The sequence below is a fragment of the Triplophysa rosa genome, linkage group LG11, assembly GCF_024868665.1.
Source record: "Triplophysa rosa linkage group LG11, Trosa_1v2, whole genome shotgun sequence".
NCBI classification, from domain to species: Eukaryota; Metazoa; Chordata; class Actinopteri; order Cypriniformes; family Nemacheilidae; genus Triplophysa; species Triplophysa rosa.
Window position 1 is genome coordinate 22201916 of NC_079900.1, and position 25898 is coordinate 22227813.

Genomic DNA, 25898 nt, shown 5'->3' on the forward strand with positions numbered 1-25898 from the left:
GAGATTTATCGGGAACAGACTGTACAACTTAAAAAACATCCGTAGATTTATGAGTCATTCTACAATTAGGGGTACATGTCATGTCCATGGACTCTATTATCCATTTTACTTTAATCTGCTGTTTTTGTGCTGTCCGATTTGGTCAATGTGAGGTTTTGCTCTTCAGATCAGCTCTAGAATACATGTTTCTGTATATATTTCTTACAAGGTGTTTTAAAAAGTATTTTGCTCATACATCTACATTAAATGATCCATTTACTTACTGTATGTCCGAGAAATTAGTGTCAACCCTGTTACTCCCCATATAACCCCCTATAAATCAGCAATGGTTTGTTACAAAGTCACAGGTCAAACATCACGTGATGTCATTTCCTTTTTTGGAGGAAAATTTGAAGACCGTGTGGTAAGTCATAACTTCTCCTCTTCAATATTTTATCCATATTATTGTCTGCACATAGAGTAGATGAATTGACCGTCAACTGTGTTATCAACATGTTCTGTTGAACTTGCGTCACATGTTATATTTATAAATATGTAGAGAAAGAATATAAAAACATAAGTTAATCAAGGTCATGTACTAACTAGTCCAAGGTCAGCAGTTTCCACAAGGCCCTAAAGTGGCTGAAATGTCAACTGTGTTACCTGTCAACCGTGTTACCATCAACGGTTGACAATGTTGGCAATTCAGTGTTAATTTATTATTAAAAAATTAGAGCATAAGCTTGCTATATAATTAATTTTGCACATTAAGGGGATATATTATTCAACCACCTAGTTTATTTATCAAAAAAGAATACTGATTTCCTGACTTTTTGGCTGACCTGAAATGTACCCCTAAATATAGAATGACTCTTTATGTTTGTCTGAAAGTAAGAAATACTGAAGTGGAAATACAGCTCTGCTCGTGGATATCGAATTAACTTTAAATAAAAAATATTATTAAGCCACAAAAAAACAGGGGAAACTCACCAGAGGAAGTTTTCATTGTTCAGAAGTTGCTCTTTCAGGAGTTCTCAGTTGTGTTACATTTAGATGTTTCTCCTAAAATTCCTTAGGATAAATAAAAACAGAAACAATAAGAAAATATTCATGAAGAATATGGAGGTGTAAAATGAGTGAGATTATTGGGTTTTGTGGAAATGTGATGAGAAATGTTCATAATTAGATCTTCAATAATATTGACTTTTGATTCCAGACTTGTCAAATCTGAGCTCAGTTTGTAACAATGTTGAGATACTTCGCCCTAAAATGAAAATTCTGTCATCATTTACTCACCTTTGAGTTGTATCTGTATAAATTTCTTTCTTCTGATGAACACAGAGAACGATATTTGGAAGAATGTTAGCAACTGAGATTTCTGGGACTGCCATAGTAGGAAAAAATATTATTGGATTGTAAAATTATTGTATTTGTTCTGTGGAAAACAAAATGAGATATTTTGAAGAATGTAGGAAAGCAAACGGTTCTGCGGCACCTTTGACTACATTTTTTTATTTCTACCATGGTAGTCAATGATGTCCCAGAAATGTCAGTTGCTAACATTCTTCCAAATATCTTCCTCTGTGTTCATCAGAACAAAGAAATGTATAGGGGGTTTGGAACAACCTGAGGGTGAGTAAATGATGACAGAATTTTCATTTTTGGATGCAGTATCCCTTTAAAATTTCCTATTGGTTATTGTATCAACCCAGTACTTTTTGAAGAAAAAAATCAAATGGATTAAAAAAACCCACAAGCTCTTGCACTCTGAAATTGTGTAAAAGCAGTCAATTCAATTGTGCACTCTGTCACAGATATCTTGGCAACACACATGTGCTTATCAAACCGACAAAACGCCACCAGACCTTCACAGGACACAGATGCACAAAGTTCTCAACTATTGATTCATGATCATGTGTTACATTTTTTTATCAGAACGGCATCTTCAGAAGCCTTCAAGCAGCGAGCGGGTGCCTTCCAGCCCCTCAACAGGTCAGACTCGCTTGTCCAATATCGACGCTCACACATCGATACACAGCAGCACGGATGCCATAAAGAGTGATATTTATCTCAGTGTGATGTGTCTTTGTTTATCACCTCCTCCATCTCAACACTCCTCCACTCCCTCTGCTTCTCATCTCCACTACATCATCTCTGACATTCACAGACACACCTCAACTGCACATACTGTATATAACATTTGCACATACAACTGTATCATTTCCTAACATCAACTAAAAACATTTGATTAACATTTTATTCCGAACCTGTGTGATTTTCTTCATTTTGTAGAATGTGGAGTGACCAATTTGGCTTCCAGAAAAACAAAACCATAAAAGCATCATAAAAAAATGTCAGTCTGCATGACCGAAAACACGATGCCTCGAGGCACATCACACTAGATTTGACATGAATAACCTAAAACATCATTGCACGATTGATATTTCACAGTTTCCAGTGAGAAGGATGTGTGAATGTTCCCAAAAGATGATCGGTGTTTATGTGTAACCAGGGTTGCCAGATATTTTTTTTTCGTGACAGGGAAGGCGGTGCTGGCTCAGTCGACCATTGGCAACGCACCTACCGGCGCTGCGCGGCCAATGAAGTGCACCACATCCGGCTGGAGGAGAGCAAGTTCTTTGGAGACTATCAGGGAAAGAGTTTCACCTTTGCCTCATTTCACGCACACAAGAAGTAAGACCCGTGCACCGCATTTTTCTGCAGGTACACAAACACAGTAGCATGACTTTTACCCGCTGTTCCAGATATGGGGTGTGTCTGATCGGAGTGCGTAGGATGGACACTGCAAATATCCTGCTGAACCCTGGACCCTGCCACATCATGGGAGGCTCGGACACCTGTTTCTACATCAACATCTCTAAAGAGGAGAACTCTGCGTTTGTCAGGGGCCAGAGAGAGCCAGTGAGGGGACCCGGGGTCGACGCTAGAGGAGTCCCTCAAACCATCTATCACGGCCTCACTCGCCTACCAGTACACAGCATTATTGCCAGCATGGGTTGGTCAAGTCAAATCTTCACTTTCACTTTGAGTAGTCATGATGGCAACATTTTGAAGGCTATGTGTTTATTATTATAGAAGTATTTGAGTGAATTATTCACATTGTGAAACTTAAATTTACACACAAAAATGTATGTTTTAAGATGTGATTCGCTGTCATTTTACATCATATATTACTGTGACAGTATCAGATTTATACTACGTTTTATTTTGTGTTTTCTCTTTTTTGGCCAGTGAATCACTGTCAAAATACAAGGATTGGGATTGTGTCTCTTAAAGGGACAGTTCGCCCTAAAATAAAAATTCTGTCATCATTTACTCACCCTCCAGTTGGTCTAAATCTGCATACATTTCTTTGCTCTGATGAACAAAGATATTTGGAAGAATGTCAGTAACCAAACAGTTCTTGGCCACCATTGACTAACATAGTAGGAAAAATGACAACGGTACTCAAAAGTTTGATTTCCTGCATTCTTCAACATATCTTCTTTTGAAAAGAACAAAGAAATGAATAAAGCAATTTTTCATACTATCTAAACACCTACATTTTTACAGATTTGGAACAACTTGAGGGTGAGTACATGAAGACAGAATTTTCATTTTTGGGTGAACCGTTCCTTTAAAGCAAAATTTGAAACGGGTAGTGAATTATTTGCGAATTTATCATACAGTATGAGTGTAGTATTAGCGCAATATCAATCAGTATTATTAATATCACAAATTATTGTCAATACCAGTATATTGTAAGACCGCTAAATTAAAGAAATATGATAAAGGGATTATGTAATACATTTTGCGACACCTCTAATTTCATTATGCAGATCTAAATTACAATATGTGATTTATTTCCTACACAGAAACTGTAATCCTGGAATATAATCTGTGATGCCGAGAGTCCAATTAGTTCGATAGCACTTGTTTAACCTGCTTTACTGTCATTGAACACCTGAGGGAAGAGAAAGATCCTTCTGAAATTGTCTGAAGAAACAATTTGGTACGATATCACCACCTAGTGAAAAGCACTGGAACTCATCTATTAATTGTCACAGAGGAAAATGATATTGCTGGGATGTTGCTCTCAGAAGATTCTCATTTGTGTTTCTTTTAAGTATCAACTTCAGATGTTTCTCCTTCAATTGCTGAAGAGAAATGAAAACTGAAAGAAATGCGACTGTCATTAAACCTCATGAAGAGTGTGGAGGTGTAACATGAATGTAGATTGTAGAGGTAAAATAATCTGGGTTTATGTTTGAGCTCATATTGAGATCTTCAATCATTTCGACTTTCGATTGCAGACAAATCTGAGCTCACATTTTTTTACATTAGGAATAATGTGCCCAATGCACTGTAGTTTCAGATTTGACAGTGACTTTAGATCTTTTGAATATGTTTGCGTCTCATCAGGCACAGTAGCCATAGACCTGCAGGACTCCAGTGACAGCAGTCCAGAAGGCACAGGTCCGGCGGCGCTGGGCAGTGGACACGTCAGCAGGAGCGGCTCCAGGACAGAAGTCATGGGCTGTAACACGTTAGCTCTGCCCGCCGTGAGCGGCTCAGGAGAAGAGAGGAGACACAGCATCGCACCCGTCCTGGAGGTGGTGGACGGGGCACACAACCCCACGTTTGACCTGCTCGGGGATCAGTCAGAGGACGAGGGAGGAGAAGAGGGGAAGGAGGACGAGGAAGGAGAACAGAAGGGCCGGTGGTGGGGCACTCACTGCGAGTAAGTTATAAAGACATATTCATGTTCAGATCTTTATTTGACCATAATTGCTGGATCATTTTTTGCAGTTTGTTATCAAAGTATTGAAATGTAGAATAAAAACAGGAGATTTTCAACCTATTCTTTTCTGGGTGGGCGTGTTTTAGTCCAGATTAATATGTAAAATATTTCACCTCTGCTATAAATACCTTAATATGACGGTTATCACTCCATCTGTTACAATGCTTATATTATGCTGTAGTCACTTTTCATTGAAAGGTCTGCATTCCATGTTTATTGCCGTGTACCGTTCTGTGTTTGACTTTCTGAAACAGATGGGTGAAAGGTTATCCACTGAACTCTCCGTACATCGGCAGCTCTCCTGCACTTTGCCATCTCCTTCAGGAGAAAATGCCATTTTGCTGTCTGCGCCTGGATAAGGTGAGTGTTCTTAAAGATCTTAAAGATACAGCCACGGAAAAATAAAGAGACCATTCCAAATGTTCATTTAATCATCATTTCTAGATGTATTGTGGCCATTCCAGTCCAGTGTCTGTTGAATTTCAACAAAATCAAACCTCAGGAGTGACATAAAGTCATCCAACAGCAATGTGAAAGACTGACAGCATGACAACACACATGAAAACTGGGTTTTGAGACCAATTTGCCGATTCGATTGCATTCTTATTTTTAAATTTGATTGGATTTTGATTCGATTCAATTCAATTCAATATCGATTGTGAAATGTTATCAGTGCAACAGTAGCCAGGTTTCCATTACCCTTCAAAATGCGCAAATTGAAATAGCGCATTAAAAATACACCCAATGGAAACATGTCAATTTCGCCAAAACTCCCACGTATCGCAAAAAAGTTCTCACGTTCGCATGAGGTGTTTTGTTCAGGTAATACGATAAAGGCATATTTTGCGAAACTGCAATGGAAACACTTTTTGTCCTATTTACAAGTCACGTGGCGTATAAAAAGTCACATTCGCAGTATGTTTTGGCAGAACATTTGGGAAGATGGGATGTAAGGAATTCACTTTAAGTAATATCTTATATGATGTCCCAAATGTGAGTGAGTGCAGTATGGAGACTTATTAGGAACAGCGAGTTTGCAACCTGCCATAAAACGTACAAAGAAGAAGTACGGCCAGAATGACACGAAGAATCAAAACACGCTTTAATCTAATAACATCATTTAATGGAAACGCAGTCATTCCGCGATATTGTTTTAATCGACATTTAGAAAACATCGCTTAAATTTTGCGCAAATCTGTAATGGAAACCTGGCTAGTGAAATCATGAACAACTTGAAACATATTTAAGAAATAAAACACGAACTTGAACAATGGCGCCATCCTCTGGAGGAGAGGATTTCCCGAATCGATATTATTTCTTTAAATTGAAGATCGATAAAAATAGAAGAATCGATATGTTTAACCCAGTCCTAATTTTTATGTGAAATTTGGTAGAAATATAGTAAGTCGTTCACAAAATTAAAGAAAAATGATCTTTTAACTAAATAGGGCATTCAGAAAAACTGAAAATAATTTTGAAATGGTCTCATAATCTTTTTCAACGTCTGTATGTTGCATTTCACCTAAACTACAGCACTAAGAGAAAACCTTAAAAGTAAATCATTTCTTTTCTCAGGCCTGTCATCATATGCCCTACGAGGACGCTCGCTCGTACGGCTTTAAAAACAAACTCATCATCGTGTCGGCGGAAAGCGCTGGAAACGGTCTCTATAACTTCATCGTTCCACTGAGGGCATATTACCGGCCCAGGAAGGAGCTTAACCCCATTGTTTTGCTCCTGGAGAACGTGTGAGTGTCTCAGAACAGGCCAGCAGCCTTCAGACGTCGTTCATCTGCTTGCTCTTGGCAAACCTTCCACCCATCAATTTTCTGCATTTATGATGACACACAATCACTGTCTGTCCTGTAACAGAAAACTAATACCAGGAGATGCGATTTCATATAATGCAATAAACAGTTTGAGTCATGTTGTTTTTCTTCTGATTGGATGTATGATGAGGAGCAGAATGGCATTATTTAGATGCCCTGCAGCTGGTACTTATTGTACGGAAGTCTAGGAAAGTGTCATCAGAAACGTGTAATTCAGTTTGCACCTTTTTGGTCAAGGATGCTCAACATCTCTCTCCTTGCTGTTTGTTAGACCGGAGCCAGACTTCCTAGAAGCCATCTGCTGGTTTCCTATGGTCTTCTACACCGTGGGCTCCATCGACAAGTAAGAGACGACTAAAAATATCACAACGCTTCCCATGTCATTGTTTGAAGAAGATTTAAAACACCACCAAAACTCTTCCTTCCTTCTCTATCTGTCCTTCGCTGATCTCGTCGCTGGTACAGTTTGGACAGTCTTCTGCGTTGCGGGGTGACGTTTGCCGACACAATGGTGGTGGTGGACAAAGAGAGCTCCATGATCGCAGAGGAGGATTACATGGCTGATGCCAAGACCATTGTGAACGTCCAGACACTTTTCAGGTAAGTCCTTCCTCGCCATTCGCCATCGTGTGTGTTTCTGCGCGATGGACTTGGCATGACTGGATGTTCTCATCATTTCTCAAAGGCTTTTTCCAGCTCTCAGTATTATAACAGAACTCACCCATCCTGCCAACATGCGCTTCATGCAGTTCAAAGTGAAGGATCACTATTCTCTGGCTCTCTCCAAACTGGAGAAGGTGAGTCTGGCATAAAGTGTTATATATTTGTTTAACAAGGATGCTCAAGATCTTGGAGATCTACCGTTATGAAGACAAGTGAATGTAAGACTGTGATAAGCTGGTTCAGGTGTGCTTTATGAGGGTTGGACATGTGTACTTTAACTACCTTACTCGTGACTAAAATTAAATTAGTTATATCTGTTATGTACACTTGTATTTTTGTTTGTTTATTGAATGTGTTTTGCATTATTCCATTTACTGACAATAGCAAAACCACACAAAAATGTAGCGTTTAAAACAAGGTTGCAAACCATTAAAGCTGACAGAATATTTAGTGGCCACATGATGTTGCATAATGAAATCAATTTGCTTTGTGTGTGTTCTGTAGAAAGAGAGAGAGAGAGGCTCCAACCTGGTCTTCATGTTCAGATTACCATTTGCAGCAGGGAAGGTGTTTAGCGTCAGTATGTTGGACACTTTGCTGTATCAGGTAACAGTAATGCTAATGTGCTCCACGTGTCCAATATTGCTCTGACTTCTGTTTTTTAATAATTGTTCATTTTTTTAAAAATGATATAGAAAGATCATATTGGGGCTTGCATGATATCAAGTTTTCCCTGCGCGGTTATCGTGGCCAAAAGAGTTCATGATAATGGTATTATCGTAGTATCTTTTTAATTAAATTAACGATGCTATTAGTCCAATTTATCTTTATTTTGGTTATTGTGTGTTTTGTGTTTTATTTGCTCAATAAATCACAGACAAAATACAAGTCTACAAAGGCAGAGAAAAAGTTGTGGCTCTTAAGGCAAATTTTTAAATGGATGCTGAAGAGCTTATAATATTACGATATGTGACACCCCAAATCCGGTTACTGTCAATACCGGTTTATCTGGTTACTGTCAATGCCGGTTTATTGTGACACCCCAAATCCGGTTACTGTCAATACCGGTTTATTGTGACACCCCTAATCTGGTTACTGTCAATACCGGTTTACTGTGACACCCCTAATCTGGTTACTGTCAATACCGGTTTACTGTGACACCCCTAATCTGGTTACTGTCAATACCGGTTTACTGTGACACCCCTAATCTGGTTACTGTCAATACCGGTTTACTGTGACACCCCTAATCTGGTTACTGTCAATACCGGTTTACTGTGACACCCCTAATCTGGTTACTGTCAATACCGGTTTACTGTGACACCCCTAATCTGGTTACTGTCAATACCGGTTTACTGTGACACCCCTAATCTGGTTACTGTCAATACCGGTTTACTGTGACACCCCTAATCTGGTTACTGTCAATACCGGTTTACTGTGACACCCCTAATCTGGTTACTGTCAATACCGGTTTACTGTGACACCCCTAATCTGGTTACTGTCAATACCGGTTTACTGTGACACCCCTAATCTGGTTACTGTCAATACCGGTTTACTGTGACACCCCTAATCTGGTTACTGTCAATACCGGTTTACTGTGACACCCCTAATCTGGTTACTGTCAATACCGGTTTACTGTGACACCCCTAATCTGGTTACTGTCAATACCGGTTTACTGTGACACCCCTAATCTGGTTACTGTCAATACCGGTTTACTGTGACACCCCTAATCTGGTTACTGTCAATACCGGTTTACTGTGACACCCCTAATCTGGTTACTGTCAATACCGGTTTACTGTGACACCCCTAATCTGGTTACTGTCAATACCGGTTTACTGTGACACCCCTAATCTGGTTACTGTCAATACCGGTTTACTGTGACACCCCTAATCTGGTTACTGTCAATACCGGTTTACTGTGACACCCCTAATCTGGTTACTGTCAATACCGGTTTACTGTGACACCCCTAATCTGGTTACTGTCAATACCGGTTTACTGTGACACCCCTAATCTGGTTACTGTCAATACCGGTTTACTGTGACACCCCTAATCTGGTTACTGTCAATACCGGTTATGGCAGAGCCGATCTCCTCCCCGGGGGGCCTCCCCTGGCAAGGAATCCGTACTGCTAGCCATCGAACCACCCTCCGCGGGGGCGATGAAGCAGATCAACCTCTAGTCCCCTGTCACCCTGTCACAGTTCTGGGAGCCCCCAGACTGTCAGGCGGGCTGAGGAAGACGATCCGTCTCGGCTACGCGATTCAGTCGCTACACGTCCGCCCAAGTTCCAGGACGTCCTTTTACCTCAGGCAGAGGCAGGGATGCCCCCGTACTTCGGGCGGAGGTCGCCTCCCTTCTGGTGAAGGGAGCGATCGAGCCCGTCCCACCGGCCAAGGTGTTCAGCGGGTTTTACAGGCCGTACTTCATTGTCCCTAAGAAAGGCGGAGGGTTGCGCCCTATCTTGGGTCTGTGTGTTCTGAACAGGCACCTACACTAGCTGCCTTTCAGGATGGTCACGCAGAAGCGCATCCTGGCGTCCGTCAGGCGTCAGGACTGGTTCATGGCAATTGACCTGAAGGATGCGTACTTTCATGTCTCGATCCTCCCTCGACATCGGCCGTTCCGACGGTTCGCGTTCGAGGGATGGGCATATCAGTACAGGGTCCTCCCCTTCGGTCTGTCCCTGTCTCCACGAGTCTTTACGAAGGTCGTGGAAGCCGCTCTCCTTCCCCGTTGGGAAGGAGGTGTACGGGTACTAACTATCTCGACGACTGGCTCAAGTTTGAGCACACTCTCGAGATCTGTGATGTACACACAGGGACCTGGTGCTCCGGCACCTAGATCGGTGGGGCCACAGGTCAACTGAGATAAGAGCAAGCTCTCCCCGGGCAGAGCATCCTCTTTCTCGGTATGGAACTCGACTCTGTCCTCACGAGCGGCCCCGCTCACCCCCAGGGGGGGGCGCGAGGACTAGCGCGCCCGGTCAGTGTTGAACTGCCTGAGATCAGACAGTCAGCGGTCCCCCTGTAACAAGAGGCTCCTGGGATTCATGGCATCCTCGGCAGGGGTGGCCCCCCCCTCGGGTCGATGCATATACGACCGCTCCAACACTGGCGGCAGAGTCAAGTTCCTTGGAGAGCGTGGCACACCGGCAGCAGGCGTTGGTCACACGCTTTTCTGCCGACACACCCTAAGGGGTGCCGTGTGCAACGGGCGAGCAGTGTCGGTGGACGGGCCCCCGCCTGCGTTGGCATTCAACTGCCTAGAGTTGTGGGTTGTGCTACTTGCATTGAGGAACTTCCTCTCGTGCAGGGAAGCACGTGCTGGTCCGGTCAGACAGCACAGCTGCTGTGGCGTATTCTTCACTCACAGCAGCTAACATGACTCGCCCGACGCCTCCTCCTCTGGAGTCAGCAGGTGATCAGCTCCCTGCGAGCCACTCACATCCCGGGCGTCCTGAACCAGACAGCCGATGTGCTCTCTCATCAGTTGACACCTTGCGGAGAGTGGCGACTCCCTCCCCGCGCAGCCGGCTCATTTGGGGGCAGTTTGGCCAGGCACAGGTGGTCCTGTTGCCTCCCCGAACTCCTCCCATTGTCCGCTTGGGTACTCCCTGTCCGAGGACCCTCGGCACGGATGGAAGGCCAGGGAAGAGGAGCATCAAGTGGTACTAGTCACGCCCCTTCGGCCTAACCAGGACTTGGTTCTCGGAGCTGAGGCTCTGACAACAACTCCCCCCTGGCCGCTCCCCCTGGCGAACAGCTTCCCCAGGGGAAGGGGCACGTTATGGCATCCCAGGCAAAACCTGGTCTCCATGTCTGGACGGGACGAGGAGATCCTGAGTGACCCACCCCCAGTCCGGTTGGGACGTCACTCAGGCTAGGGCTTCGGCCACTGGGCGGCTATACGCCCATAGGTGGCGCCTCTTCTCGTCCTGGTGCTCTTCTCACCGAGAAGACCTGCGGAGTTGCTCGGTCGGGTACGAGCTGTCCCGTCCTCAAGAGAGCGGGGGAGTAACCTCTCCCCCTCCACACTGGGAATGTATGTAGCCGCTACGGCCGCTCATCATGACCCAAGTGCTGGGTAGCCTCTGGGACAGCACGGCCTGGTCATTAGGTTCCTAAGGGGCGCGAGAGGGTGACCACCTTTCCGCGCTCCGTACCCTCTTGCGACCTAGGTGGCGGGCCCCAAGAGGCCCCGCCCCCTTCGAGCCTCTCGGGATTGCTGCTCTTTCTCAGTCTTGATAAAGACGGTTTTCCGCATGGTGCTCACCTCCAAGAGTGTAGGGGATCTGCAAGCACCCTCCGTGTCCACAGATTGCCTAGAACTCGGGGCCGGGATTCTCACGTTATCTTGAGACCCCGCCCCGGCTACGTGCCCAAGGTTCCCACCACTCTCTTGAGAGACCAGGTGGTGAACCTGCAGGCGCTCCCCACTGGGGAGGAAGACCCAACTTATCCGTGCTGTGTCCAGTACGCGCACGGCTCCTCTACTTGGACCACACGCAGAGCCCAGAAGCTCTGAGCAGCTCTTTGTCTGTTTTGGAGGTCAGCAGGAGGGCTGTCTCCAAACAGGGGCTGGCGCACTGGATCGTGGATGCCCTCGTTATGGCATACCGATCTCTTTTCCTGCCCGTTGGGGGTGAGGCTCACCCCTCGTGGCTGGCTCAGGGCGCCTCCCTGGCATATATCTGCGGAGCTGCGGGTTGGGCTATGCCCAACAACTCCGTGAGGTTCTAATACCTACGCGCGGAACCGGTGTCAGCCCGCATCCTGGCAAGGTGTGGGACCGGCAGCCGGTAGGGCATACGCCTGCGGAAGCCCTTCCCCCTCCGGGGGGAGCAGTGGCGATCCCACCTCACTTCTTTCCCCTCGGGTAAAGAACAGGCATTCCATCCATCGCTAAGCACCCTTCCAGGGGACAGGCTGGGCAGAGCAGCCCTGCCCCTTTAGGCCGGGGAACAGTTGAGTTATCTCCCACATAGCTCTAACCGGACCTAGTGCTCCAGACGTGGTAACCCCCCCTCCGTGGGCTGTTCCGTCTGATGTATCCTCATGAATGGTTCCCACCTTGGCAACCCATGACCTCCCCAGGTGGACTCCCACCTTGCGGTTAACTCCTGCAGTCCGCACATTCCTCCCATGAGTTCTCCCCTGATGGTGAGACCATGTGGTGTCTCCACTAATTCCTCCCTACGGTAGGTAGTGGCCTCTGCAGCGTTTTTCCCCCCCAGGGGGGAATAATGCTTACCCAGTGGCCCGTACGGTGCCGGGCGGCTTCTCGCCATTTAGAGAATCAGGCCTCCGCCCGTGACGGCCGGCGTTAGGGGGCTTCCCAACTTTTTGTGGAAAGCTCTGGGTCCCCCTTCCTCTCCACTGGAAGGTCATAATTTCGCGCTAGCGTGTTCGTCTGACTCGCCCAGGCCAGTCAACGTCGCTCCGCAGAGATTGTGACGCGGCTCAGTGCTGTGGCGTTTTCCATAGGAACCCCATTCTGTCGGTTCGACACAACGTCGAGAGACCGACAGAAAGGGAACGTCTTGGTTACGGATGTAACCTCGGTTCCCTGATGGAGGGAACGAGACGTTGTGTCCCTCATGCCACAACACTGGCCGCCCACCCCAGGGTCGGGGGAGGATGCTTTAGGCTCCTCAGACCAAAGGTGAATGAATGAGCACGCCGGCTTCCCTCTTATACCCGGACATCCGGGGAGGAGCCCGGCATGCAAATTTCATTCGCCAATTTTCATTGGCCTTTTCTAAATACTCAGAAGATGATAGGTTCTCAAGACAAACCCCATTCTGTGGTTCACACAACGTCTCGTTCCCTCAGGGAACCGTTACATCGTAACCAAGACGTTTACTGTGACACCCCTAATCTGGTTACTGTCAATACCGGTTTACTGTGACACCCCTAATCTGGTTACTGTCAATACCGGTTTACTGTGACACCCCTAATCTGGTTACTGTCAATACCGGTTTACTGTGACACCCCTAATCTGGTTACTGTCAATACCGGTTTACTGTGACACCCCTAATCTGGTTACTGTCAATACCGGTTTACTGTGACACCCCTAATCTGGTTACTGTCAATACCGGTTTACTGTGACACCCCTAATCTGGTTACTGTCAATACCGGTTTACTGTGACACCCCTAATCTGGTTACTGTCAATACCGGTTTACTGTGACACCCCTAATCTGGTTACTGTCAATACCGGTTTACTGTGACACCCCTAATCTGGTTACTGTCAATACCGGTTTACTGTGACACCCCTAATCTGGTTACTGTCAATACCGGTTTACTGTGACACCCCTAATCTGGTTACTGTCAATACCGGTTTACTGTGACACCCCTAATCTGGTTACTGTCAATACCGGTTTACTGTGACACCCCTAATCTGGTTACTGTCAATACCGGTTTACTGTGACACCCCTAATCTGGTTACTGTCAATACCGGTTTACTGTGACACCCCTAATCTGGTTACTGTCAATACCGGTTTACTGTGACACCCCTAATCTGGTTACTGTCAATACCGGTTTACTGTGACACCCCTAATCTGGTTACTGTCAATACCGGTTTACTGTGACACCCCTAATCTGGTTACTGTCAATACCGGTACTGTGCATCGTTACGCTGTTACTGACACCCAATCTGGTTACTGTCAATACTGGTTTACTGTGACACCCCTAATCTGGTTACTGTCAATACCGGTTGTACTGTGACACCCCTAATCTGTTACTGTCAATACCGGTTTACTGTGACAACCCTAATCTGGTTACTGTCAATACCGGTTTACTGTGACACCCCTAATCTGGTTACTGTCAATACCGGTTTACTGTGACACCCCTAATCTGGTTACTGTCAATACCGGTTTACTGTGACACCCCTAATCTGGTTACTGTCAATACCGGTGTACTGTGACACCCCTAATCTGGTTACTGTCAATACCGGTTTACTGTGACAACCCTAATCTGGTTACTGTCAATACCGGTTTACTGTGACACCCCTAATCCAGAAATATTCACTCGTTGAAATAATCATACTGACATATTTGCAAACCATTTAAACTCTTCTGACTTTTGTGTGTTGTAGTCTTTTGTAAAAGACTACATGATCTCCATCACCAGACTGCTGTTAGGATTGGACTCAATGCCTGGATCTGGCTTCCTGTGTGCTGTGAGTGCAAGCAACCCATCACTCAATCTATTATTGAATCACTCAAGACAGCTGTAATTGAATCGAGTCTGAGCGATTATGTGGATAATGATGATGGTCGTAATGAAATGATAATGATGATGCCCTGATGTTCCTCATTATAGATGAAGATCACGGAGGAGGATTTGTGGATCCGTACTTATGGACGTCTCTACCAGAAGCTGTGCTCCTCAACAGGAGACATTCCCATTGGAATATACCGCACTGAAGCACACAAACTGCCCGTTTCAGAGGTACACGACCAGGGCCATAAGTCACTCTTCACAATGAATACCGCTTGTTTACAGTGTGTAAGAATTATGTTAAGGGATAATTCAGACAAAAATGAAAATCCTGTCTTCGTTTATTCACCCCCATGTCTTTCAGAACATGTGTATGACTCTTTCTTCTATGGAACACAAATCAAAATATTAAGAAAATCACCTTTAAAGTTGTTAATCAGAGACGCTGTAGCAGGCCGTTGTTAAGAAAAAACAGGTTTGTTTTTAAGCTCTCTATTGGCTTATTGCTGTAATGACATCGTGGAGAATAGATGAACCCAAAAGCAGAAATTCTAAACTTTACATATACTAAAGAGCGGGCGGCAGCGAGTGAAGTTTGTGGGTGTGTTTCTGGCAATTTTTTTCAGGATTTTGCTGCATCCACTCACAAAAATAGTTTTGATATATTTACGGTAGGAAATTTATAAAATATCTTAATGGAACATGATCTTTACTTAATATCCTAATGATTTTTGGCATAATCAATCATTTTGACCCATACAGTGTATTTTGGGCTATGGCTACAAATATTCCTGTGCTATTTATGACTGGTTTTGTGGTCCAGGGTCACATATGGCGCCTTGACATCAGCATGGCCTAAGCATTCAGGGTCACTAAAGGTAAATGCTTTTTTGCCAGCATGGACATGGTTTGTGATGATTTTGTGTTTGTTTGTCTCAGTCTCAGGTGTCTATCACAGTGGAGGATTACGAGGACACACGAGAGCCCCGCGAGCCTCTGCTCTGCCGCTCCGGTCCTCACCGTAACTCGACCTCGTCCGAACCACCCTCGTCCTCGCAGGCCATGGACCACCCGCTCCTGAGGAGGAAGAGCATGCAGTGGGCACGACGGTTGAGTCGTAAGGGTGGAAGGAGCTCCAGCGGTGCCAAGGGAGTGGGGAGCGCCGCCGAGCGCATTAGCCAGCAGAGACTCAATCTTTTCCGTCGCTCGGAGAGACAGGAACTTAACGCCCTGGTCCGCACGCGCATGAAACACCTGGGTCTCTCGCCATCAGGATTCAGTAAGTGTGTACACATGTGTACTGCTGTATGTGTCCTTTGAGGTTTATTACTGTGTATAGAAATTTTACATCATCATGCTATACCTTCAGATTCAAAACAATATGGTATGAGGTGTGTGGTACAAAATAGACAAAACATTACATTTTTAAGGTATTTATTAGACAAAATTATTTGACAAATGGGCAAACTTATTTCCACATCTGTACGTTAACTTTTTTTTGCACATAGCACCGGTGCTACAGAGGTTTAAAGTTTTGTAGCACAGGCCAAACAGTTGTAGCACAGGTGTAAAAAAAAGTGCAGGTCATCACATAAATAGGCAGGTAACTGAAAAAGGGCATTAACGTTATACAAATGGATAAATTAGGGCCATATCATTTTTAGTTTTCCCCAAATTAGTTTTCTTCTTTTTGATTTTTCTGAGTTCTGTATTTTCAATGCTTTACTATACAGTAGTAAATACATTTTGTCTACATTAAACTTCAGTAAATTTCTTGTGTACAATTTATATTTGAACCTTACTATAGTAAATATTAAAGTATACTTAAGTGTTTGCTACAGTTTATAAATTTACTACAATTGAATTATTTTATCATCTGGTTCAAATTAAGCAGACTTTAATTTGGCGAGTGGTCGCGAAGATGCTTGAGTTTCAGTGTGTTTGACAGTAGCTTCACACAAACAGTGAAACGCTCGTAAAATAAACTTAGAACAACTCTGTGGATGAAGATCATGTGTTCATGTCCTCAAATAGTAAGATGCAGACAAACCCACGAGTGTCACGCTTGTAACATGTCAAAGTGTGCAGCTCATTCACTCATAGTGCAGAACAAGCAGAGGACATATTTAAGTAGTAGAAATCCCCTTTCGTGATTCCTTCCATGTTTTCCCACATCACACACGAAGCAGCACAACGACAAACGCACTTCACACAAACGCGCAGCACATACTGTATGTCGCACTGTACAGCCCTGTAAGGGTTTTATTCCAATATATAGAAAAGCAAGAGGTGCCCAGAAAATAAAGCAAACACTATTTTTTTAGTACTGTAGTAATATTTTTTAGACATTCTTCTGGGTCTTGACTCAATAGACTTTGTACATTTTTCTCCAACTACTGTACATACTATATATATTACTATATTACAATACATTACAAGTCTAACTACTCTATGCTACATGCAGTACATACTATTTTGAATGCTTTAATAGGTACATTTTTAAGTAAATATATGAATAAAAAGAAAGACATGGCTGAATTGACACAATAACTAATTTGTTTATCTTTAGTCAAAGTAAGTTACAAATTGCAGCTTTTAATACTTCAATAATTATCAATGATGACTTTATCTCTTGAATTTGTAATTTGATTAGATTATTCATAACAAAGAGATAACAGAATGTTGCTTTAAGTCACCAACCAGTTAAAAACTCTCAAAACACTAAAACTAATGTCCTGAAATGGATATTAGTTTTTACAAAATGAAAATAGGTCATACGGTCCATGCAGAGTCACACACCTATGACTTACACAGCAGTAGAAGCAAGGATAGTGCCAACATTACACCATTGACAAGTGTCCCTTTTCATCCAATTTCAAACATTGTTGGTAACATTTGGGAGAATGTCAGTACAGAACTGAACAAAATGTTTAACATTGTCCTATAGTGTTTTTTTGGATATTTTAATGCAACAATCTTAATAAACACCCTATAGACATGTCCTCTTAATTCACCGGTCAAACCTTCCTCTAACACGCTTTACCTTTATATTGATTTATGTTTATACTGTATCTTTGTCACACTTTATATTTATAGTCTTATGTCTTGTTGCCTTTTGTCAGATGGTATGACAGACCAGGGCAACAGACTGTCCTATATTCTCATAAACCCCTCCCCAGACACACGCCTGGAACTCCATGATGTTGTGTGAGTATTGACATCACTCTTCACTTTGTGCAAAGTTTACTTCACTCTTCATAGGGCTGCATGAAATTAAAGAACACTGTGGGTCAGCAATGCTCTTAAGTTTGTAAAACCAGCCTGAACCATAATGAAATACTAGAGCTGTCAATGTTAATGCGATTAATCGTCACAGCCCTATAAAATACATTTTAAAACTGAAAACCACATTCTTTTTGATCATTGCACATGAATGCACACACATAGGCACACACATTTACATGCCAGTCTCTATGAGACCTGAATCAAATCTAAAATTTTGTGTTTTTGTGATATGCATATCGCAATATTTTGATACATTGTGCAGTTCTAATTTTCCAACTTATTCGGGCCGATTTCTTTTGTTTTGAAGCGTAATGCCATGTAACCAAAAGCTTAACGCAAAGAGTTTATTGCGATGATTCCTGCAGGTATCTGATCAGACCAGATCTACTGTCAGCAGTGCCTAACCAGGCTGGTGGTCGCAAGCCAAGTGCCGGCCCGGCAGAGGGACACAGATTTGACACACAGGACAGCACTCACCTATGAACACAATCACCACCGGCACAAAATCACCTTCTGTGTGGAACCGTGTGTGTGGATGGATTGTACAAAACAACAGAAGAAAGGAAGACAATGAGACGTTGAGGAACGTGGAACCTGTGTGGATGGAACTGTGAACTGAATCTACACTGTAAAAAGTGATCTTGCTTTTTTAGTTGCCTTCACTTATTTTGCAAAGTCAAACTGAATGTTACTAGTCAACACACGATGATTTATAGTTAATGGGTGGATTTATAAATCCCGTCAAGAGTATGGCCAGGTCACACAATAGATGTTTTGCACAAAGAAATTGAGGGTTATTGATAAAGTCCCAGTGAAATAAAAAATTACAACGCCTCTTTTTTCATGAAATATTGCAGCGTTTATTGTAAATAGTTGATCAATGTGGGTCATTCTCTTTTTAAAAGTCGTGTGCCCTCATAATCTTTAGTTAAAATCTGAAAATGCACTTCCTTCCTGTAATGACTATCCATCTTAAATGAGGTATGTTAGATGGCTTGGGCGGAGCATCCGTTAACTCCTCCCCTTCAACTGTCAGTCTACTGCCTGTTCTATTTCAAAATGCAACGGCTGTTTTTATACATCCAATCAAATCGCAGAGAAAGACGAAAGCCACGTCCACTATTTTTCTCATTGGAAATTCCATTTCACTCGGAAATGCATCAAAACACGGAATTGAAAAAGATCGCAACTTTCGGTTCATGGGGACTTTAAGACCGTTTTTGCTTTGTGACATTGACAGTTAAGCAAATTGTCTTAACTTTCATTATTGTATTATGTGTTATGGTAAAAAATGATTGTTTTTATTTAAATCAGCATTGGGGCATTATTACAAATTCTTTCTTTACAAAACTATAATGAGAATAATATTTTATTTGCATTAAAGGCGGGGTGTCCGATTTCTCTTAGCCGTTGTTGATGTTCAAATCACCAAAACAAACACACCCCTACCCCCATCTTTCGCTTTTGTCAGTGCTCGGCTAATGTCCATCCTGTGCACTGTGCACCTTATTGCTGATTGGCTACAAGTTTGTTTTGGTACTCGGCCCGACTCAGTTGTCTAAAGAGTAATTCGGAAATCGGTTACCCCGCCTTTAAGGGTGTCAGAATAAACCGGTATAGACAATAACCGTGATATTAATACCCCTCATTATACACATGATAATACTGTAAATAATTCAGTGTCAATATCTGGTTGACACTCCAACATAGTAGGTGGCGTGCAGGATGGTTACAAACTCTCCACCTTCCTACACTTGTATTTTGATGTGATTCATTGGCCAAAAAAGAGAAAATACAAAATAAACTAGCAGTATTTTACTGATAGTATTATTATTGTTTTATTTCATAGTTATCATGATGATAACATTATTGTGAATTATGTGTAATTCTTCATTATTAATCACCACAGCTTTGTTAGACATGTACAGTGGATAGTGCATTACTCACAGGTTCATGGCAGACCTGTGTTAAGTTTCTGTCTTTTTGTCTGTTTTCCTCTCTATTGACCTGATCTATTACAAAGAGGAAAACATTTAATACATTAAAACCGAGAAGAAATCGAGGCATTCTGAACGCAACCTGATTTTCTTTAAGGCATCAAATCAGTTGTGTAGGAAAAAGAGAGTGGACCAAAGAACACAATGATGGCATACATACACTCGTAACAAATATGGAAAAGTCACTTGTCTGTGTCAAACCCATCAACATGTCATGCATGTGCAATGTCTTGGGTCTGATTTTCAGAAACAAAAACTGGACCTTGGATACATTGCGAGTCTCTATGAATATGTAAACAAAAAACTAAAGTTCACTCATGACCATGAAACCGTGTAACACAAAAGTTGAAACTACTGCATCATGGGTACTGAAATGAAGTTTTGTTGTTTGGGCAAAACCAAAAAAAGTTCTCTTTGTCTTAACAAGTACAGCATCTTAGTCCTCAACTAACAATTACTCCTGAATTTGAAGACATTTTTATGAATCACATTACACATTCATAATTAAAGTTTCTCAGTTTCTCTAAATAATAAATAGTGGTTTGACTTGACAAATTGCTCACAAACTTTAGGTTTAAGCATGAAATCACTTTTTACAGTGTAATCTAATCCCTATTTTCTTACTAGAGGACTTTCCAATGCATGAAGTTTTTAAAAACTAGAAAACATTTAATTTATGCATTGAATGATTTTTAATACTAGAGAACCGAGGCCACGCAAGTGCATTTAAATATGTCATTTGTATTAGTCTCTGTGCATGTGAATGTATGTTAAACAGCCAGCACTGCCATTCTTTACTTGGACCGCCAAAGGAATAATTTGCCAAATGTACTTTGAAGGGGTATGTTCTCCGTCGCTCTGTCATGTGAATTCAATGTTTGTCGGCTGCTGGAATGATCTGAATGCAATCTGAAGACAAGTGCTCGTATGTTATTACAGTCCGCTTTTCATTCCCCAGCTCTTTCTGGCCTTCCAAAAAGGAGCTTATTAAATGGGAATTGGACCAAACAGATGACCACAATCTTATTCGTCTACAATAACTTTTTTTCGAACAAAAGATTTCTCAGTGTGTTTGATGTTTGCATTGATGAGATCTGCACAGCTATTTCTTTTGTCAGGTTAATATAGTGTTGATCATGCATGTGTAGATGAAGGATTTGTTTGTCCTGAAGGAGTGAGAGAGACTGTCTCATCCCAGTGCTCTGTGTTCATAATGCACTATTGCCTTGAGTCAGTGCCATTCAAACATGCGGGCATAATAAAATCAGTCAAACCGATGGCTTCTCATTTATTTTGTGTGATCGCTGCAGCTAATAACAGACACAATGATATTCAGTACAACAGAAAGACTGTGAGCAAATTGGTTTTAACACAACAGTTATGCAAAGGGGCAGTTCACCCAAAAATGAAACTTTGCTGTTTATTGACTCACATTCAGGCCATCCGAAATGTTGGTGACATTTTTCTTCAGAAGAACAATAAAGCAGATATTTAGCAGAAACTGCAGTGCATTGTGATTCATATAATGGAGGTAAATACCAGCACTTTGAGAGTTCAAAATATGTTGGATATAATAAATCCCCACTGCTCATATAGTGACACATTGGCGTCTTGTTCATGGACAAATTTGTCCATGATATGAATACAATATCATTCGAAGGGGGGCCTGATGAGGCCCGCCAGGGCCACATCAAGGTCCCAAGAGGGTATGGAGTGCGGACGAGGCAGATTCCGCCTTCTCACGCCCCTTAGGAACCTGTTGACCAGGTCGTGCTGTCCTAGAGACTTTCCAGCAACTGAGTTGTGATGAACGGCAATGCGGCTACATACACTTTCAGTGTGGATGGGGAGAGGTTAGTCTCGAGTCTCTCTTGTAGAAAGGACAGCACGGTCCCGATCGCACAACTCCGTGGGTCTTCTTTTCGAGAAGAGCACCAGGACGAGAAGAGGCGCTACTTGTAGGCGTACAGTCACCTAGTGGCTGGTGCTCTTGCCTGAGATATGGTCTCTACCACTGCCGGGGGTAGGCCACTCAGGATCTCCTCTTCCCGTCCAGGGGCCAGACATGGAGGTTCCAGAGGTCTGGCCTGTGATGCCATAACGTGCCCTTCCCCTGGGAAAGCAGGTCCTTCGTCAGGGGAATCGGCCAGGGGGGAGCTGCCGTCAAGAGCATTAGCTCCGAGAACCAAGTCCGGTTGGGCCAGTGTGGCGCAACGAGTAACACTTGATGCTCCTCTTCCCTGACCTTGCACAGAGTCTGTGCAGTGAGGCTCACTGGGGTGAAGGCGTACTTCCGCTTGTCCCGCGGCCAGCTGTGCGCTAGAGAGTACCAAAAGCGGGCAATGGGTGGTTTCCAGGGAGGCGAACAGGTCTACCTGAGCCTGCCCGAACAGCACCCAAATGAGCTGGACTGCGCGGGGGTGGAGTCGTCACTCTCCGCGAGGCGTCGACTGTTGAGAGAGCGTGTCGGCTGTCTGGTTCAGGTCGCCTGGGATATACGTGGCACGCAGGGAGCGGGTCACCTGCTGACTCCACAGGAGGAGGCGTCGGGCGAGTCGTGTTAACTGCCGCTAGCGCACGCCACCCTGGTTGATATACGCTACTGCAGTAGTGCTGTCCAACTGGACCAGCACGTGCTTGCCCTGCACGAGAGGCTGCAGCCTCTTCAGTGTGAGTAGCATGGTCCACAACTCTAGGCAATTGATATGCCAGCGCAGGCTGCACACTGCACCCCAGCCCTGCAGGGAGGCGTCTGTCGTCTCCACGACATGCCTCGTAACCTGCCCCAGGGGGACCCCTGTTCGAAGGAAGGTCATGGAAGACCAAGGGGTTAGGGTGCGTCGGCAGAGAGGTGTAACTACCATCCGCCTGCTGCCGGTGTGCCACGCTCTCCAGGGAACTCGACTCTGTAGCCAGTGTTGGAGCGGTCTCATGTGCATCAACCCGAGGTGTATGACCGCCGCCGAGGATGCCATGTGTCCCAGGAGTCTCTGAAATTGTTTCAGGGGGACCGCTGACTGCTTGAAATGTTTCAGGCAGCTCAACACTGACTGGGAGCGTTCTGTAGTCAGACGCGCTGTCATGGTGACAGAGTTGAGTTCCATACCAAGATAGAGAATGCTCTGCACCGGGGAGAGCTTGCTCTTCTCTCGGTTGACCTGTAGTCCCAATCGATCTAGGTGCCGGAGCACCAGGTCCCTGTGTGTACACAACAGATCGAGATAGTTCAGTACCCGCACACCTCTCTCCCTGAGGGTAGAGAGGGCGGCTTCCACGATCTTCGTAAAGACTCGTGGGGACAGGGACAGACCGAAAGGGAGGACTCTGTACTGATATGACCGACCCTCGAAAGCGAACCGTAGGAACGGGCGATGACGAGGGAGAATCGAGACATGAAAGTAAGCGTCTTTCAGGTCGATTGCCATGAATCCATCTTGACATCTGACAGATGCCAGGATGCGCTTCTGCGTGAGCATCCTGAACGGCAGCTTGTGCAGTTGCCTGTTCAGGGTATGCAGATCTAGGATGGGGCGCATCCCCCCGTCCTTTTTGGGGACGATGAAGTACGTGCTGTAAAACCCGTTGGACATCTCGGCTAGAGGGACGGGCTCGATCGCTCCCTTCGCCAGAAGGGTGGCGACCTCTGCCCGTAGTACGGGAGCATCCTGACTTCTGACTGAGGTTGAGAGAATGCCCCGAAACTTGGGCGGGTTTCTGGCGAATTGGATCGCATAGCCGAGACGGATCGTTTCCCTCAGCCACCGTGACGGTATGGGAAGCTCGAGTCAAGCTCCCAGGGACCGCGACAGGGGGACTAAAGGTACAATCTGCTTCATCGACCCCCCGGGGGGTAGTTCGATGGCGGACCCCTGGGGAGTAGACTGGCTCTGCTGGTTTGCCTGCCTGGCGATGCAGCTCCACGCACCGTCGATTTGAGAGTGCTGAGGGCTGCAATGTACATTCGATGTTGCACCTCGCCAACACGCAACGTCGAGTTGCCGAACACCGTCTGACAGAGGGTAAGAGCAGCTGTGAGAAACACCCAGGGAGATTGGAAAGTCTTTTTGTGAGAAAGTGGGCGCTAGGCCCCCGGAGGGGCGGACGGGGCAGGAACCGTCCGGGATCGACCGACCAGCGATGGCATGGCTGGGGTCGGGCCCAATGATGTGAACCTCCCTGGGGTCTTCCCATCAGGGTCGCTTCTTCCTCGAAGGTTGCTGACGGGGTGGCGGTCTCCTCTTCGATGCCCTCTTCCGGGGTGCCGTCTGGGTAGGGAGCGCCGGGGCTGGAGCTGGCGTCGAAGAGGACCGGGGCTGCTGGGGAGCAGGCGCCGCACGGGATCTCGAAGGCCTGTGGGCGGCCGAGTCACGGCGGGGCAGGATGTGGCTGATCGCCTTCGTCTGCTTCTTTACTGCCGAGAACTGCTGAGTGAAGTCCTTGACAGTGTCACCAAACAGCCCACCCTGCGCAATGGGCGCGTCGAGAAAGCGGACTTTCTCGGAGTCGCTCATCTGCGCAAGGTTAAGCCAGAGATGCCTCTCCTGGACCACAAGAGTGGACATCGCCTGATCCAGGGCCCGCGCGGTCACCTAGGTCAGTGGTGGTGCGGAGTTCCTGCGTTAGCCCTGGGTCGGTCTTACCCTCGTGGATCTCTTTCAACGCCTTGGCCTGGTGGACCTGCAGGATGGCCATGGCGTGGAGAGAGGAGGTAGCTTGGCCCGCAGCAGTGTAGGCCTTCGACACCAGTGATGCCGAAGTCCTACATGCTTTGGACGGGAGTTTCGGTCGACCTCTCTAGGTGGACGCTGCACGTTCCACCTGGGGCATGTCGACGTAGCCTCTAGCTGCCCCACCATCGAGGGAAGAAAGAGCGACGGAACTGGTTTGACGTGTACGAGCCGAAAAAGGGGTGTTCCACGTCTTCATTAGTTCCTCATGCACCTCCGGGAAGAACGGAACTGGGGTTGGGCGCGGCTTGGAGTCGCGCTCAGAGCCCAAGAACCATGTGTCCAGCCGTGAGCGCTGGGGGAGAGGCACCGGAGTGCACTCTAACCCAATGCTCACGCACCGTTTCCGAATGCGTGAATGAGGATGCAGACGGTATGGTACCGTCTGCTAGGGAACGGTCAGGTGAGCGAGATGGGGTGCGAGCGGTCCGCGAGCGCTTGGCTGACGGATTTACGCTCGCAGTGGCCCCCATATCACCCTCACCGCTCGCCTTGGCGGACGGTATGGCCTTAGCCATTCTCGTCACAGCCCGGGAAGCATGCGAGGTGGTGGCTGGTTCTCGAGAGAAGACAGCCACCCGTGACCGCAACGTCTGAATGACCATCCGCCCGCAGTGTGGGCAAGACGAGTCAACGAAGGCTGCCTCAGCGTGCTGGAGACCCAAACACTTGAGGCAGACATCGTGTCCGTCCCCCTCCTCGATGAGGGTACCACACCCACGAGAACAGCGGGACATGCCATGCTGGAGAAATTTGCTCTTTTAGATCTCTCGAACACCTCTGGAACTGCCGAGACGCCCAGGGGAAGTCGCCGCAGGAAGGGACAGTCCGCTGCACCACATCGTAGAACCGGCAGTCTGTGTTGCTAAGTAGTAGCGAAGGTCTGCAATTCATGAGCGAAGGCGCCGAAGAACAAAAGGTGAATGAATGAGGCACGCCGTCTCCCTTTCATACCCGGATATCCGGGGGCGGAGTCCGGCATGCAAATTTCATTCGCCAATTTCATTGGCCTTTTCTAAGTAGTCGAAAGCGATTGGTTCTCAAGGACGAACCCCATCTGTCGGCTCGACACAACGTCGAGAGACCGACAGAAAGGGAACTTGTGTCACAGTGAAGTTAAGTTTTTGTCAATTTTCCTACTTTTTTTAAGTATTAAGTATATATAATAAATAATACAGACAATATTATTACAATATAAATAATTGTATGTCAAATACATGTCATATACAAATCTTTTATAAGTTATAATAATCTATAAAATGCGTGCCTACTGTGAGCACCCACAACACAGCTCAACGGTATTTTAATACTGCATTCATATACATTCTTTTTTTGTGTGTGTGTGTTTATCAGAACATGGTACACCGAAAATATACAGTGACAGAGCACTTTCAAAGGCATA

At 45.2% G+C, this 25898-nt stretch overlaps 1 protein-coding gene across 1 annotated transcript in view; it reads left to right on the forward strand.

The window, feature by feature from the left end:
- LOC130561078 (potassium channel subfamily T member 2) overlaps positions 1 to 21176 on the forward strand; it is a 94961-nt gene extending 73785 nt beyond the window's left edge. Inside the window, exons 16-30 of the mRNA XM_057345195.1 lie at positions 1915 to 1971; positions 2521 to 2673; positions 2745 to 2995; positions 4402 to 4720; positions 5035 to 5140; positions 6356 to 6528; positions 6881 to 6952; positions 7075 to 7209; positions 7295 to 7406; positions 7777 to 7878; positions 14363 to 14446; positions 14590 to 14718; positions 15427 to 15766; positions 17610 to 17694; positions 18138 to 21176. Of these exons, the coding sequence (XP_057201178.1) occupies positions 1915 to 1971; positions 2521 to 2673; positions 2745 to 2995; positions 4402 to 4720; positions 5035 to 5140; positions 6356 to 6528; positions 6881 to 6952; positions 7075 to 7209; positions 7295 to 7406; positions 7777 to 7878; positions 14363 to 14446; positions 14590 to 14718; positions 15427 to 15766; positions 17610 to 17694; positions 18138 to 18255 (2236 nt within the window). The 3' untranslated portion in view covers positions 18256 to 21176. The remainder of the gene's footprint in view (positions 1 to 1914; positions 1972 to 2520; positions 2674 to 2744; positions 2996 to 4401; positions 4721 to 5034; positions 5141 to 6355; positions 6529 to 6880; positions 6953 to 7074; positions 7210 to 7294; positions 7407 to 7776; positions 7879 to 14362; positions 14447 to 14589; positions 14719 to 15426; positions 15767 to 17609; positions 17695 to 18137) is intronic.
- The last annotated feature ends 4722 nt before the right edge of the window (positions 21177 to 25898 follow it).